Source organism: Pseudorca crassidens, chromosome 19 (assembly GCF_039906515.1).
Source record: "Pseudorca crassidens isolate mPseCra1 chromosome 19, mPseCra1.hap1, whole genome shotgun sequence".
NCBI lineage: Eukaryota > Metazoa > Chordata > Mammalia > Artiodactyla > Delphinidae > Pseudorca > Pseudorca crassidens.
Window position 1 is genome coordinate 14,227,713 of NC_090314.1, and position 14,813 is coordinate 14,242,525.

The 14,813-nt window shown below is 43.0% G+C and overlaps 1 protein-coding gene across 4 annotated transcripts in view; it reads left to right on the forward strand.

Moving 5' to 3' along the window:
* ZZEF1 (zinc finger ZZ-type and EF-hand domain containing 1) overlaps positions 1 to 14,813 on the forward strand; it is a 115,262-nt gene that overhangs the window by 7,878 nt on the left and 92,571 nt on the right. For all 4 annotated transcript variants that reach the window (XM_067717384.1, XM_067717381.1, XM_067717382.1 and 1 more), the window contains exons 2-4: positions 9,163 to 9,307; positions 12,781 to 12,975; positions 14,498 to 14,669. In XM_067717384.1, the coding sequence (XP_067573485.1) occupies positions 9,163 to 9,307; positions 12,781 to 12,975; positions 14,498 to 14,669 (512 nt within the window). The remainder of the gene's footprint in view (positions 1 to 9,162; positions 9,308 to 12,780; positions 12,976 to 14,497; positions 14,670 to 14,813) is intronic.

A 14,813-nucleotide genomic window follows, 5' to 3' on the forward strand; every position in this document is an offset into this window, starting at 1 on the left:
TCCCCAAGAAGTTATTTCTTGACATTGGAGGAAACAGTTAAATACAGTTTTAGTGAAAACTTAAAAAGGTTCTTAGTCACTGTTGGGTTTAGAGGAAATTTGGAGAAGAATACCATCTTGGCATTATCATGTCATAGTATTGATCAATTAATTTAGAATGGCTCTGAGCCCAAGAACTATGCAAATAGAATTATACAGATGTAATTCTGTACCCTGTCAAGACAGTGTGAGAGACATGTGAATGTACCGTAACGCGGAAGCAGGCTACAAGCGTTGCTTACCCTCAGCTCAGAGCCAGTAGAGGCTCCCCACTGCTTGAGGGATCAAGCACAGATTCCTCTGAATGAGTCGGAACCCACAGGCCAACCTGTCTCCCTGTCTGACCTTATCTACCTCTGTCCCCTGTGGGACACCTGCCTTGTCCTGTGTGTGGACCTTGCTTCTATGAGTTCTTCAAGATTCCCTGCCTTGGCACCATCACCTGGTCAGGACCAAGCCTTTCCTGTGACGTGATTCAGATGGCTTCTGTATAATCGTATTTTCAGTCCTACCCGTGAGGCTCTTGTTTCCTGTTCAGTACAGGTCTTCTGGCACTTAGAGTACACTGTGTAGCCTTGCTCTGCCATGGGGCTCTGAGGCACTGCCTGCACTTCTCCAGCACACAGGAAGCCTTCAGTAAGCGTTGGCCATTGATAGTGATGAGGCAGTGCAGAAGAGGAAGATCCTGGGGGAATTGGAGATTATTCTGGCTCTTTGTGCTTTGCTTTGGGGGGAGTGATGGTATTGGCTTTCTTTTGGAGAACTTCACAATCCACAAGAGCTATGGAGGAAAGGTCACAGATCTGTTTTGCCTTTCCCTGATTTCCAGAATACCACTACATTATGGACTCTCTTGCTTTAGAAACTTCATTGGCTTCCCATTGCCTTCAGAATCAAATGTTAGTCTAACATTTAGGTCTTTACACCCTTCCACTCTTACCTCCCAGTGCTATTTAGCCAGCCGGGTCCATTTACTGTTTCCCATATACGAGGGGAATTTTGTCCTTTGCTCCCTTTCTCTCGCTTCAGCCCTTTGCTCCCTGCTAAGCCCTTTCCACTTTCAAGGACCACATAGAAGCATTTAACAGTAGCATGGGAGTTTGGGAAAGGCTTCACCAAACCAGAGGTTGAGAAGCTGAAAGAATTTGCCAGGCAAAGAAAGAAAGGGATATTCCATTTGAAAGGCACAGCATGTGGAAATATATTGAGGTGAGAGAAAGCAAAACTTGGGGAATGATGTTTCTTTGGGACCTGGTCTAGAGTCTGAGTTGGCTGGGACCTTTGTAGCCATTGCAGGCAGCCTGTCCCCCACCTGCCCCAGGATCACTTCTGTAACATCTTGGACAGTTAGCCTGTTAAAGGTATTAGCGAGTTTCTGATTTATTTACTTATTTATCTTTTACATTTTTAAAAATAAATTTATTTATTTTATTTATTTTTGACCGCTTTGGGTCTTTGTTGCTGTGCGCGGGCTTTCTCTAGTTGCGGCGAGTGGGGGCCACTCTTCGTTGTGCTGCACGGGCTTCTCATTGTGGTGGCTTCTCTAGTGGAGCCTGGGCTCTAGGCACACGGGCCTCAGCAGTTGTGGTATGTCGGCTCAGTAGTTGTGGCTCATGGGCTCTAGAGCTCAGGCTCAGTAGTTGTGACGCACGGGCTTAGTTGCGGCATGTGGGATACTTTCTGGACCAGGGCTCGAACCCGTGTCCCCTGCATTGGCAGGCTCTTAACTACTGCGCCACCAGGGAAGTTCCGAGTTTGCCGATTTGTAAGTCTGCCTGTTCCACTGTTCTTTTTTAGACTGAGCGTGAGAATTGGGCCCTGGACTCAGCGTGCTTGTGGGCAAATCCTAGTTCCACCATCCTCAAGCCGTGTGACCTTGATTGACTTACATGACCACTCTGAGTCTCAGTTGCCTCAGCTATAAAATGAGCATAATAATAGTATCTACCTTATATAGTCAGTGTGAGGATTAAATGAATTCATGTAAAGCCCTTAGAACAGTGTCTGGCACATGCTTAATGCTCAGTAAATGTTGCTGTTAGTGGTGTTATTCTTCTCTATTGTTCTGTCTCTGCTCTAGGATTGTTTACTCCATCTTCTGTGACAGCCCTTCAGTACTTCACTAGACATGGAATGTGGAACAGCCTTACAGATGAGTTAACTAAGGCCTTAAATGGATGTGACCCTTTCAGCCAACAGGTGGCAGAACTAGGACCAGACCTAGATCTTTTGACTTCTGATGGAGTGTGCTTCTCCAAGTTGAACCAGTGTGCAGCCTTTATATGTAAGCCTGGTGCGTTGCATTCTGCTTGTCTGAGCCCACAGTTCTGTTCTGTGATGATTTTGGCTCCTTCTCTATGTGCACTGTGGTCTTGATCCCAGTAGTGGTTAAGAAGGTTAGACAGGAATGGTCTGAGCCCGGCCCCGTGCTGCCCTCGGGCCAAGGCGAAGGGATGGAAATCTGTAGTCAGCCAGCCCACTTTTCTGTCTCTTGTCTGTGAGTTGTATCAATTATGGCCTCTAATTAGAATGTATTAATAGCTCTTTGCAGTTTACTAGGCATAGACTTGTTCATGAAACCTTTGGACCCCCACAACAAGCTATGAAGGAAGGTTGGGTGGGAAGAGGAGTTGAGACTTAGAGAGACCAAGAGTCTTGTCCCAGGTCTCACAGAAAGTAAGAGGTCCATGTGACACTGATCTCTTACCCACATTTCCCCTTAGTCTGACTGTGTTATACTCTTTATCTTCCACATGCTCCCTAGCATAATGCCTGCACTTGGGAGCTGCCTGCATGGTTGTCATGTGGACGGCAGAGCATGTAGCGGGTGTAACAGGAAGAGACCTGGAGCAGGAGAGGAGGAGGAATACAGCAGATCAGTCCAGGTTGCTGTCTATGTGGAGACTCCATGGAAATTGGGGGTCTTGCTCTGTACGCAGAGAGGTGAAGGTAGACTTGCTTTACTTTGCACCATGAGGTTAGACCCAGTGTATCGAGTTGGGTCTGGGGCCCCATGTTCCAGGGCAGTGAGTTTCAGACTGTCCCTTCAGTGGGTTGGAAACCTATTTAGTCAGTGTTAACCTGCAAGTTAAAAAAAAGAAAGAGTAGAATGGAATAGAAAAGGTCAGGGTACATTATATCTGATAAGAAAAAGTACATTGTTTCACCAAACTTTTATACCAATTACATGTATACTGGCTCATGATATAAAATGTATTTCTTACAGTGGATCAGCCGATAAAAGTTGAGAGGCACTGCTCTGAGGTTTATTGTCAAATTGGAGGGATCTTGGAGCGGGCAGCCAGCATGGGAATGAGACCAAAAGCCATACCACATAGAGAACTGGCTGAAGGATGGAGGGTTTGAAGAAACTCAGAGGACCTGATCAGTGTTTCCAGTGATCTGCAGGCTGTGTTGGGGTAGAAGGAACAGATGTGTTCTGAAGGGCCCCACGGGGTGGTAACATCAGGGATGGAGATTTCCATTTCTTATATAGAGAAGAGCATTGTTGCTGTCAACTGGCCAGAAGACATGAGCTTCCCATCACCAATGTATGTCACAGAGACACTGGAGAAGGGGTTCAGCAGTATAAAGGAACATATTTTAAGAGATTTGTAGGTCCATTCCAATATGGGAGCCTTTATAGATCTGGGAGGCTCGGCCCCCTCCACCCTTAGTCTTCTCCAGCAGCCTCATGGTACCCTTGCTGCGAGATCTGAGCTCTGTAGCCTGGTTGGCCAGGTTCTCTCTCTTCTGACCTCTGTGTGTCTCTTCACCCCCGCCCCCGCCTCCTTTCCACACTGCAGGTAGGTTATAGTTCTCACGATCTGTGGTGCACTCTGTGTCTGTTCTCACACTCTGTCCCCTCTACCCAGGATGGCCTCCCTGTCTTCATATCCTTGCAAATTCCTAGTTATTCATTAAGGCTCAATTCAAGGGTCATTTTTCTGAGGGCCATTTCCCCCAAACGCCCCTACCCCTCCTGGGCTTCTGGCTTCTGGAGTGCTTCTGTTAGCTCATGGCATAGTGGTCGACAGTGTGGGGTCCCAGATCAAACCAGGATTGGAATCCAAGCTCCATCATTTACCAGTACTAACCATGTGACCTTGAACAAAATGCTTAACTTCTCTTGCCCTCTCTAGTAAAGCGATAGTACCGACCTTAGGGTTGTGGAAAATATGAGTTGATCCAGGTGAGGTACTTAGAACTCTGTCTGGTGCCTAGTAAATGCTTACTTAATAGTAAGTATCAGCTATTATAGTTATTTATGCTGTTACTTCTTTATTATAATTATCACACCTATCACATTGCTGCTCTCGGTTTACATATCTGTCTTCTTCTAGGCTGTAAGGATTTTGGAGAGCAAGGACTATGCCCTGAATCCCAATATGCACATACCCAAGCATGGGTCAAGTATATATGGCTGCCTGTCGGATGGTGTTGAATAACTGCTAAGTAAATTGGCTTCTGTGAAACAAACTAGATGTTAAGTGTTAGATTTTACAACTTGTGCATTTCTTTAAGGACGATTCCTTTTTTAAATTTTTTAATTAATTTATTTATTTTTGGCCGTGTTGGGTCTTCGTTGCTGCGTGCAGGCTATCTCTAGTTGCATTGAGTGGGGGCTATTCTTTGTTGCGGTGCGCGGGCTTCTCATTGTGGTGGTTTCTCTTGTTCCTGAGCACGGCTCTAGGCACCAGCTTCAGTAGTTGTGGCTCGTGGGCTCTAGAGCACAGGCTCAAGTAGTTGTGGTGCACGGGCTTAGTTGCTCCACGGCATGTGGGATCTTCCTGGACCAGGGCTCAAACCTGTGTCCACTGCATTGTCAGGAGGATTCTTAACCACTGCACCACCAGGGAAGCCCCTCTTTAAGGACAATTTCTGACTGTTAGGAAATCACGTATTTGTTTGGTGAAGCTGTTAGCAACGCTCTTCTGATATTTTTTCTCACCCGAACTGTCTTTATTTTGTTTGTTTGAAAATTCTCTTTATCATATCCATTAACTATTGACAGATCAACAGAGTCTGTTAAAAATAGCAGAATGTCACCGTTTGTATAGCCTTGCTTATATAGGATTTTTATCAGCCATAAACGGCAGGAGTTGTGTGGGAATTTGGGAACAAACAGCACTTGAGATGCAGGTGGCACTCGAAGTGCAGAAGTTCTGGTAGGAGTAGGACTTGAGTACTGTTTGAAATTTAGAGAGTGAGTCTCAGTTTTAAGGTTGATACTGAGTTAACTTGGGCACAAGGTGCTGAGAGCAAATTTTACAGATGCAGGAAAGAGATAGATAAGAGAGGCGTTTTGAGCACTTGGTCTCCGGACTGCAAGGAACCCCAGGTGTTATCTGGTCAAAGGAAGGAGAATGGAGTCGTGGTGAAGAACATGAGCTCTGGGGGCTTTGTAGTCGAATACTAGCTGTGTGACCTTGGGCAAGTTCTCCGACCTCTCTGTACAACTATAAAATGGGTAGGTTAAATAGTAAGGTCTTTTGCTGTTATAAGGAATAAATGATATGTACACTGCTTAAAATTTAGCCAGTGTTCAATATTAATTCAGAGCTTCCCAAACCATCTGTCAGTCCCAATTTAATGGGTTACAGCTGTACTAATCCCCTCAGACGCTGAGTCATACAAATACTATTTTCTCACTATGCTGTAATGTGAAGGAGTTGGGAGGTAGCTGTTATTGGTACTGCGTATTCACACCCTGAGACCTCAGGGCAGACAGAGGTGTGCTTCTGCTCTACCTCCCTCCATATCCATTGGCTCTACTTTTTATATTGGGGTGTGCTTAAAATTTCTTAATATTTATAATTTCCTCTTTATTATTATAAAAGCAACATATGTAGATTGCTATATTACCACTATTAACATCTTGATGTTTATTCTTTCAGATATATCTATGTATCTATGTATCTATCTATATATATTTGGTACCAAAGTAGGAAGTGCATATTTGCTTTTTGTTCAAACTAACAGGAGATCATTCTCTAATATTCTTCTGTAGCCTAGTGTTTTCAGTTAGTGGTATTCACTGTTCCATTAATTTCTGTTTAATTAATACCCAGGCCCCCCCAGAATGTATCCAGCTGTCCCACAAATCTCCCTTTATGGCTGATATATCCAGTGTACATACAGTTTTATTTAGAGAGGTACTATTCATCCATCTGCTTCCCAGCTTCCAAAATTTTGTTGCTATTGTAACATCTCCTGTTCTCTTTGTCCTTATGGTTAAAAAAAAAAATCCCTTTATAATATTGTCTTAGTGGGATTTCATGAGGGAGCAGAGGTAAATGCATTTGTTTAGTATGACTTCTTTGAACACTCCTGTTGGCTGGTTGTCTAGCTGTTGCCCTGAAGCCTTGAGGGATGAGGTGGGCATTCCTTCTAGAGCTTCCTAATCCATCTTTATACCCCACTAACAGCAGACATATCCATCTTTTTTTATTTTGATGAAGCATAAGTATTTTACTAATTTTATAAAATATTGATCTCATTTTATTTATTTATTTATTGAATTTTATTTGTTTTTATACAGGAGGTTATTTATTTATTTAACTGGAGTACAGTTGCTTTAAAATGTTGTGTTAGTTTCTGCTGCACAGTGAAGTGAATCAACCATACGCATATGCACATCCCCTGCCTCTTGCACCTCCGTTCCCCGCCCTGCCTCCATCCCACCCAACTAGGCCATCACATAGCACCGAGCTGAGCTCCCTGTTATACAGCAGGTTCCCACTAGCTATCTGTTTTACACATGGTAGTGTATTTATGTCAAACCTAATCTCCCAATTCATCCCACCCTCCCCTTCCCCACCATGTCCAAACGTCCGTTCTCTACATCTGCATCTCTGCTCCTGCCCTGCAAGTAGGTTCATCTGTACCATTTTTCTAGATTCCACACATATACGTTAATATACGATATTTGTTTTTCTTTCTGACTTCACTCTGTATGACAGACTCTAGGTCCATCCGCATCTCTACGAATGACCCAATTTCATTTCTTTTTATGGCTGAGTAATATTCCATTATATATGTACCACATCTTCTTTATCCATTCATCCAGACACGTCCATCTTTATGATGAGCTTTTCCCTCTAGCTTCTATCTAATGACCTTAACTGCTCCTTCCTGTTACAACCCATCAGGTATTTGAAGAGGAGTCTATTACTCCCAGTCATCTTTCCTCCTCACTGAAGATTCCATGGTCCTTCAGCTCTTCTCACAGGGCAATTTCTAGTCTTCTCTTCATCAGGATATCTTTCCTCTGATCTCTTCTATTTCATTTACTTTGGGTGTGTGACTTCCCAGCTAAGCTTAGCTTTCCTGATTGGGTCTAATCAGAAAAGAACAGGATGGTATCTTCCCTCCTTCTGAGCATTATGCCTTCATTAGTGTAGCCTTTGATAACTTTTTGGATTAATGTAGCCTGTTAACTCTTTGGATAATCCCCCAAAAGAAGTAGAGGCAAAAAGAATGCTATAATCGCTCTCTTTTTTTAAACAAATTTATTTATTTGTGTTTTTGGCTGCACTGGGTCTTCATTGCTGTGCACGGGCTACCTCTAGTTGCGGAGAGCGGGGGCCACTCTTTGCCACGGTGCGTGGGCTTCTCACTGTGGTTGCTTCTCTTGGTGCAGAGCACATGCTCTAGGCACGTGGGCTTCAGTAGTTGTGGCACGCAGGCTTTGGTAGCTGTGGCTCACGGGCTCTAGAGCGCAGCCTCAGTAGTTGTGGTGCACGGGCTTAGTTGCTTCACAGCATGTGGGATCTTCCTGGACCAGGACTCAAACCCGTGTCCCCTGCATTGGCAGGTGGATTCTTAACCACTGCGCCACCAGGGAAGCCCCAATCTCTTTTTTTTTTAATTGGAGTATAATTGTTTTACAATGTTGGGTTAGTTTCTGCTGTAGAACAAAGTGAATCAGCTATATGTATACACATATCCCCTCCCTCTCGAGCCTCCCTCCCACCCGCCTCCCCAAGAATGCTGTAATCTTTCTCCCACATTCTACCTCTAAACTCTGTCCCCCATCCTGCATTTATGTCCATGGTTTTTGGACCCAAACACAGGAATTTGCATGTGTTCCTATTAAACACTGCATTGTTCAGAGGTCTGTGATGGAAATAGGGGTATTTGTGTCAGTCATGAATCGTCAGTGGGACATTTCCATTTTTCTTGGAGGGGGGAAGTAAGGAAAGAGGGCAGGAGTTTTAAGAAAGAGAGAGGATTACTTAGAAAGGAGGTAGAAGACTCCTAAAGTATTTCATGGTGAGGGATGTTTGTGAGTGAGTGTATCTGCAGGAAGAAAGAAGCCCCTGATGAAGGAGGGCTTGAGATCTGGGGAGAGGGGCAGCTGCTGGGTGAGGAAAGTCTTTAGGATGTGAGAGAGGGTCAGGGACACAAGAGGAGGTAACAGTGCAGATTAGCAAGGAGAAGAGGACCACTTTGCACTGCTTCTGTGCTTTCACTATACTGGGCTCTGTGCCAATGTTACTTAATCCAGGCAGCAGTCTGTGAGTTTGGTAATATTTGCTCCATTTTTCAGATCAAGAAGCTGAGGCTTACGGAGGCAAAGAAATGTGTGTAAAGTCACATGGACAGTTAGTGACAGAGCAGGATTCAAGCCAAATCCCATGCTGTACCCGGTTCCCCAGATGACCCAACATGAACAGGGAGCAAATTAGATTATGGTTAAAGGTTAGTGAAAACAGGGCTATGAAGTAGATAAACCAAGTTAGCTCTCGTGTCCAAAGAGTGTTTAAAAGAAAAAGCCCAGATAAACCAGAGGTGCTACCCTAAGCCAATGCTTTGTTTTTGGCACTTTGTAACCAGTTGAACATTTTTGCAGTGGTTGCTTTCTTCTGAAATTATTTGGGGGAAGGGGGCTTACTCTCTTGAAAGATGAGATGATGAAATTGTGCATACATGTAGCAGTACTTATACACACATTCTGCAGAGCATAGTGAGTTACTATCCTGAATGTTTTTGTTCTTTGAATGATGTATAGGAACTCTTCCCACAACAACAGTAACAACCAAAATCACTGGTCTTGGGAAGTGTCAAAAAAATTATTCAGGATTTGGAACAGACCTTATTTTCTTGCATCTCTTCTTTTAGGCCTTTGCTCAGTTTGACGCCGAGGGTGATGGTACCGTTGATGCTGAGAACATGTTGGAGGCTCTCAAGAATTCCAGTGGAGCTAATCTTCAAGGGGAGCTGAGCCATATCATCAGACAGCTGCAAGCCTGTTCTCTTGTTCCAGGTAAGGCTGTCATCTGAGTGCTGAATGCTGAGGAACGCTCTCTTAAAGCCCAAATGAACTTTGCTATAATGTGGGTTGTAATTAGGCAGACTTGTGAGCACCATGAAATAAATGTGCTTCTCTGATAGTCGTCATTAAGCTCGTGGTCTGAATTAGTGTTCACTATAATCATTTCTCTTGCTTCCCAGTACAGTGTTGGTTGAGCAGTTCTACCATGTTTTTATGAACCTTTGTCATGAGACTGCCTTCCTTAGTGAATCTCTTTATTTCAGTCTCTCAAGAAGCCTTCCTTGGCCCCAACTGTATGTTGTCTTAGCATCCTGCATTTGTTTTTTGCAACATATTACCGTTGTAATTAATTAATTAATTATCACTCACTTATTTGTATATGTCTGTCTTCACTCTTATCCTGTGAGCTCCACGAGGGCAGGGAGCCTTCTCTTTTATTTCTGTTGTGTCCTCACATTTAGTACAATTTTTGGCACATGGTAGGCACCCAGTGTTTTTTTTTAGAAAGCTATCACTCAGAAATTTAAGTAAGAATAAAAATAGCTTAAAATTAAGCAATACTTCTACATTATACCTATGAAAAAATTTTGTCTATGTTTTTGATGGTTTCTTTGGGGGACTCAGAAACAGAATCAAAATAAAATTACCTTTTTTTTTTTTCTAGTGAGAAAACAATTGAGTTTGAAAGGGAAAAAAAAAAAAAACTTGGCATATCATCTTTTTGGTTCAGTTTATCTTATCCAAGAGCTTTTCCTGCTCTGTGTACTTAGAGTCATAATACTTAGTATAGAGCCTGAGCTCCAGCAGCAAGGAGGCAGATAGACTTGTTGGATACATAAATGTAACTGGTTGTCCTTGACCTCTCTGACTTCCTGCTGAGGATCTATTGAGCTAGGGAAGGATGGTTTCTGTATCTCAATGAAGAATGCCTATTTCCACTCTTCCTCAAATTGTCTTTAATTGCGTAACTTTTATAGAACATTATAGGTAACCTGTACATGTTAACTTTTCTCCTATTCTCATGGCAGTTAAAATTATGCTTTGAATTATGCATAACTAACTTACATCTTGGCATTTACGTATTACTCCCACCTCTGTGTTACCAGCATGTGGATAGCATCAGGAGTTTATTTGAACACTTCAAATAGATGTTTTGGGAGGAGAGGAGAGGAGTGGAGACCAGGGGATCCACCAATAGTTAGTGCACCATTGCTCTGGGTGACCTTGAGGAGAGGGGGAGATTAGGTTAGAAAAGTTGGGGGTCCAGATCCCAAGGTTCTTACCTTATTAGCAGGGTTGTGAGTTAGGACTTTCTTTCTTTCTTTCTTTTGTTTAATTACAACACTGAAGGTAGCGCTACTTTATTTTTTTTAATTAATTATTTATTTATTATTTATTTAATTTATTTATTTTGGCTGCGCCGGGTTTTAGTTGTGGCATGCGGACTCTTCGTTGTGGCATGCATGCAGGATCTAGTTGCCCAACCAGGGATGGAACCCAGGCCCCCTGCATTAGGAGCTCAGAGTCTTACCCACTGGATCACCAGGGAAATCCCAATGAGTTAGGACTTTCTACTCAAAATTTTTATCAACAGCCAACTTAAGAGTTGTTTTTCACAGTCCTTGGCTGAACCTTGGTGAGCTGACCTCACCTCTTTGGTGGGATCCTAGTTCCCTGGTCCCTCTGCCTAACCCAGACTGACACTTATTCCTTTTGTTTCTCATTGTATGGGTGCTGAATGTTTAAAAGAGACAGTCCCTTTACCGGGACTGTTTCAGCATATGACAGAAGTTTTCCTATTACAAGCATCACACGGATTCTGAGATCAGTGCAGCATCAGCAGCGTCATCATGTGAGGTTTGGGTATTACTGTGGGCCTCTGCTTAGGAAAGAACTGTAAGAGGAGAGGCAAGGGATGGCATCAACTTCTGCGGCTTGGGAAATCAAACCAGTGTCTCTGGGTTTTGTGTAGGGGGCAGAATCAAATGGGCTGCTTCAGGGGCACAGTTTCTCTACAATCTTATGTTTATCTTTAAAAATCAATGCAGGGCTTTCCTGGTGGCGCAGTGGTTGAGGGTCCGCCTGCCGATGCAGGGGACACGGGTTCGTGCCCCGGTCCGGGAAGATCCCACATGCCGCGGGGCGGCTGGGCCCATGAGCCATGGCCACTGAGCCTGCACGTCCAGAGCCTGTGCTCCGCAATGGGAGAGGCCACAACAGTGAGAGGCCCGCATACCGCAAAAAGAAAAAAAAATCAAAGCAAAGTTTCCTTCTGCTCTCATATGTTTCTGTTTCACACTTAAAAGTAGTTTCTCCTGCAGACTTCTGGAGTCCTGCTCTAGGTGCTGCTTACGTGGGTGTGTTCAGTTTGTGACAGTTTATCAAATGATACAATTATAATATACTTTTGTTTTAATTAGAAAGCAAAACGAAAAGAAAAACAAATCCTCCCCAAATCTACAAGCATATCTGAGCTCCAGGAAAAGCTGCCATGTTTATTCTCTCTTCACTTAACTGCCTGGGTTATGTGCACCTCAGTTCAAAGCATATTATTGTAGGTTATGAGGAACCATGAAAGGATTTTAAACAGGGTAGACATGGCCTGTTTTGTGTTTTTGTAAGATTACTCAAGTTAATGTCAGACAAAATGCAGCCAGGGGAGCCGCTTAGGATATCTGGGGAGGTGTATGAGTGGGCGGTGTTGAGGCCAGAGCCTGGGCAGCGGCCAGAGAGATGGACAGATGGGGGAGACTCCAGAGGGGCCACACTGGAGAGAAAAAACTGGAATGGTGGAAGGAGCACTCGGAGGCAGTGCGAGGAGCTACTTCCGGTCCTACCCCTTTTTTGTTGTCTTCGACTGTCACCTGAGCCTCGTTTTCCTCAGTTGTAAGAGGAGGATACCAGTACCTTCGGTGCCTTCTCTCCCCCACCCTCCACCCCCCCACCTTATTGTGGGGACCAAAAGAGGTGCTGTGTGTGGAAGGACCTTAAAAACTATAAGATGCCATCGGGAATTGTGGTCAGGGCAGTGGTTATATTTTCATTATTGTGGTTTTTTGTAGCTTAGTATAAAAGCAGTTATGCCTTTACTCTCTAACGTGATAAACTTTATTCCTAGCCCACATTCTATATGCAAAACTTCTTTAAAAATTTCAAGTTAGTATTTAGGTTTATAAATTAAACTTATAAAAATTTGAAGCTTGGAATGAAACAGATAATCACTATTCTGAGTCTTCTAAACTTTCTGTTAAACTACAATGAAGTTAATTTTTAAATTGAGATTACCACTGATTCACTTCTTAAAAGCCTTTTTAGATTTTTCAGTGATGAAAGCTGAAACTATCAGTGAGGATTCTTACCGGCTGCTTTTAATTCAGCTAATTCAGAGAGGCCGCCAGGCAGGGGATGTGGAAACTACTGTGGTGGGTTCCCAAAAACACCAAAGATGGATTTTGTCTGTTTAGGTTTCATAGACATATTTTCAGAGTCCAAGGAGGGCCTGGATGTTCACTCGTCAATGATCCTGCGCTTCCTGCATCGCAACCGGCTCTCTAGCACCGTCATCCCCTACCCGATGTTGGACCACTGCAATAACATGAGCACCATGAGGGCTTCTGTTCTGAAGGACTCTCTGGATCAACTGGTACAAAAAGAAAAGGGTACGTGTGCAGGGGTGGGGGTGTTCTTGAGAAGGCGTGATCATCGTTTCTTCCAAGTGTGGTATTTATTGATAGGACGAGCCAACACTTCTCCCTGCTTTTATTTCTGAAAATGTAATAGTGACCAGTTTGTAGCACAAGAATGAAGACCTGCTCTGCCTTTCCCCTCCCCCTCTCCTTCCCCTCCCCCTCCCTCTCACCCTCTTCATAACCCCAAGTCTCCGCTCAGATGTGACTTCAGGAAGGCCCTTTCTCATTACTCTTACCTAACTAATGCCCCCACCCCTGCCACTCCCCACCTTTTGGTTACTATCCCCTTTGCAGGTTTGATAGTCTAAATGGCACTTATCATCATCTGAGGTTGTAGCATTAGTATTTACTTGCGTTTCTGTCTGTCTGTTCGCTTCATTATCCTTGGCACCTGGAACTATGCCTGCCGCGTAGTAGGTACTCTGTGAATAGTTGTTAAGTAAATGAGGGAAGCCACTACAGACTCACTTAGTGACCACAACAAAAGTTGATACTGTGAATTAGCAGGTCCGTGGAACATAATAAGAGTCCAGAAATAGACCCAAATACATGTGGGAATATAGTACCAGATATAGTTAGCATTACACGTCAGGTTGGAAAGGTGAATTAGCAAGCAAGTTGGGTTAGGGAACTGGTTAGCCATTTGCAGAAAAAAATAAAACAAGATTCTTAACCCACTGTATTCACGAAAATAAATTGCAGATGGATTAAAAAGTTCAACCGAAAAGAAAGCTATAAGAGCTAAAAACCCTGACATGGGAAAACCTTTCTGAGCAGGACATGAAACTCAAAAACTACAAAAGAAAAGATTAATAAGTTAGACTGTATGCAAATTTAAATTTCTGTACAGCAAAAAATATAAGCAGAGTCAAACAACAAATGACATTTTAGGGAACAAAAGTATATTTTGTAACATTGTGACAGACTCAGTTTTTTTTTACTAACTCTGACCTTGGGCAATTACTTAATTACCTTAGTTTCCTCATCTCTAAAATGAATTAATACATAAAAATGTGTAGAAAAGTGCCTGGTTCACAGTAAACAGTTAGTAAATATTACTTACTATGTAGGTGTATATATACATTACATAATGTACATAAAATATATAAATTGATAAGAAGACTTGTGACCCAGTAACAAAAACAGATGAGGGCAGGACCAGGCCATACTCAGAAACACAAGTGGCTTACAAACAAGTGGCTTAAAAAGATCTCACTCATAATTAAAGAAATGTAAATTCAAACTATAAGTCATCATATTCATCTCTTGGGTGGTTTTGCAGATATATCAGTGGATTTGTGTTGTACTACAGTCAGCTCATGGAGCAGTCCTTCTGCTTTACACGTGTTCTCCAATTTGGAAGGAGATTTTAAGGAGCATTTATTTTTCTAGGGCCAAAGTGCCAAGCATATTTCTGCTAGATATTTTAAATGATCTTTTTAAAGATTCTTTGTGAAAGAGATGTTATGGTAAAATCTGGTTTTTCTTGCAGAGAGCCCTGGAGATCTAACTAGAAGTCCAGAGATGGACAAACTCAAGTCAGTAGCAAAGTGCTACACTTATATAGAAACATCCTCCAACCCTGCAGACATTGACAAGATGACAAATGGAGAAACGTCATCATACTGGCAGTCAGATGGCAGTGCCCGCTCACACTGGATTCGGTGGGTGCTGTAATACCAATTCTTGAGTGAAAGTCCAAGAAAATTACCCACTTTCTTTCTCTTATCCCAACAATGTGTTAAAAAAATATTTTTTAAAATTTTAGAATATTTTCTACTTAACTGGCTAGTGTTTTTCTTCTTGTG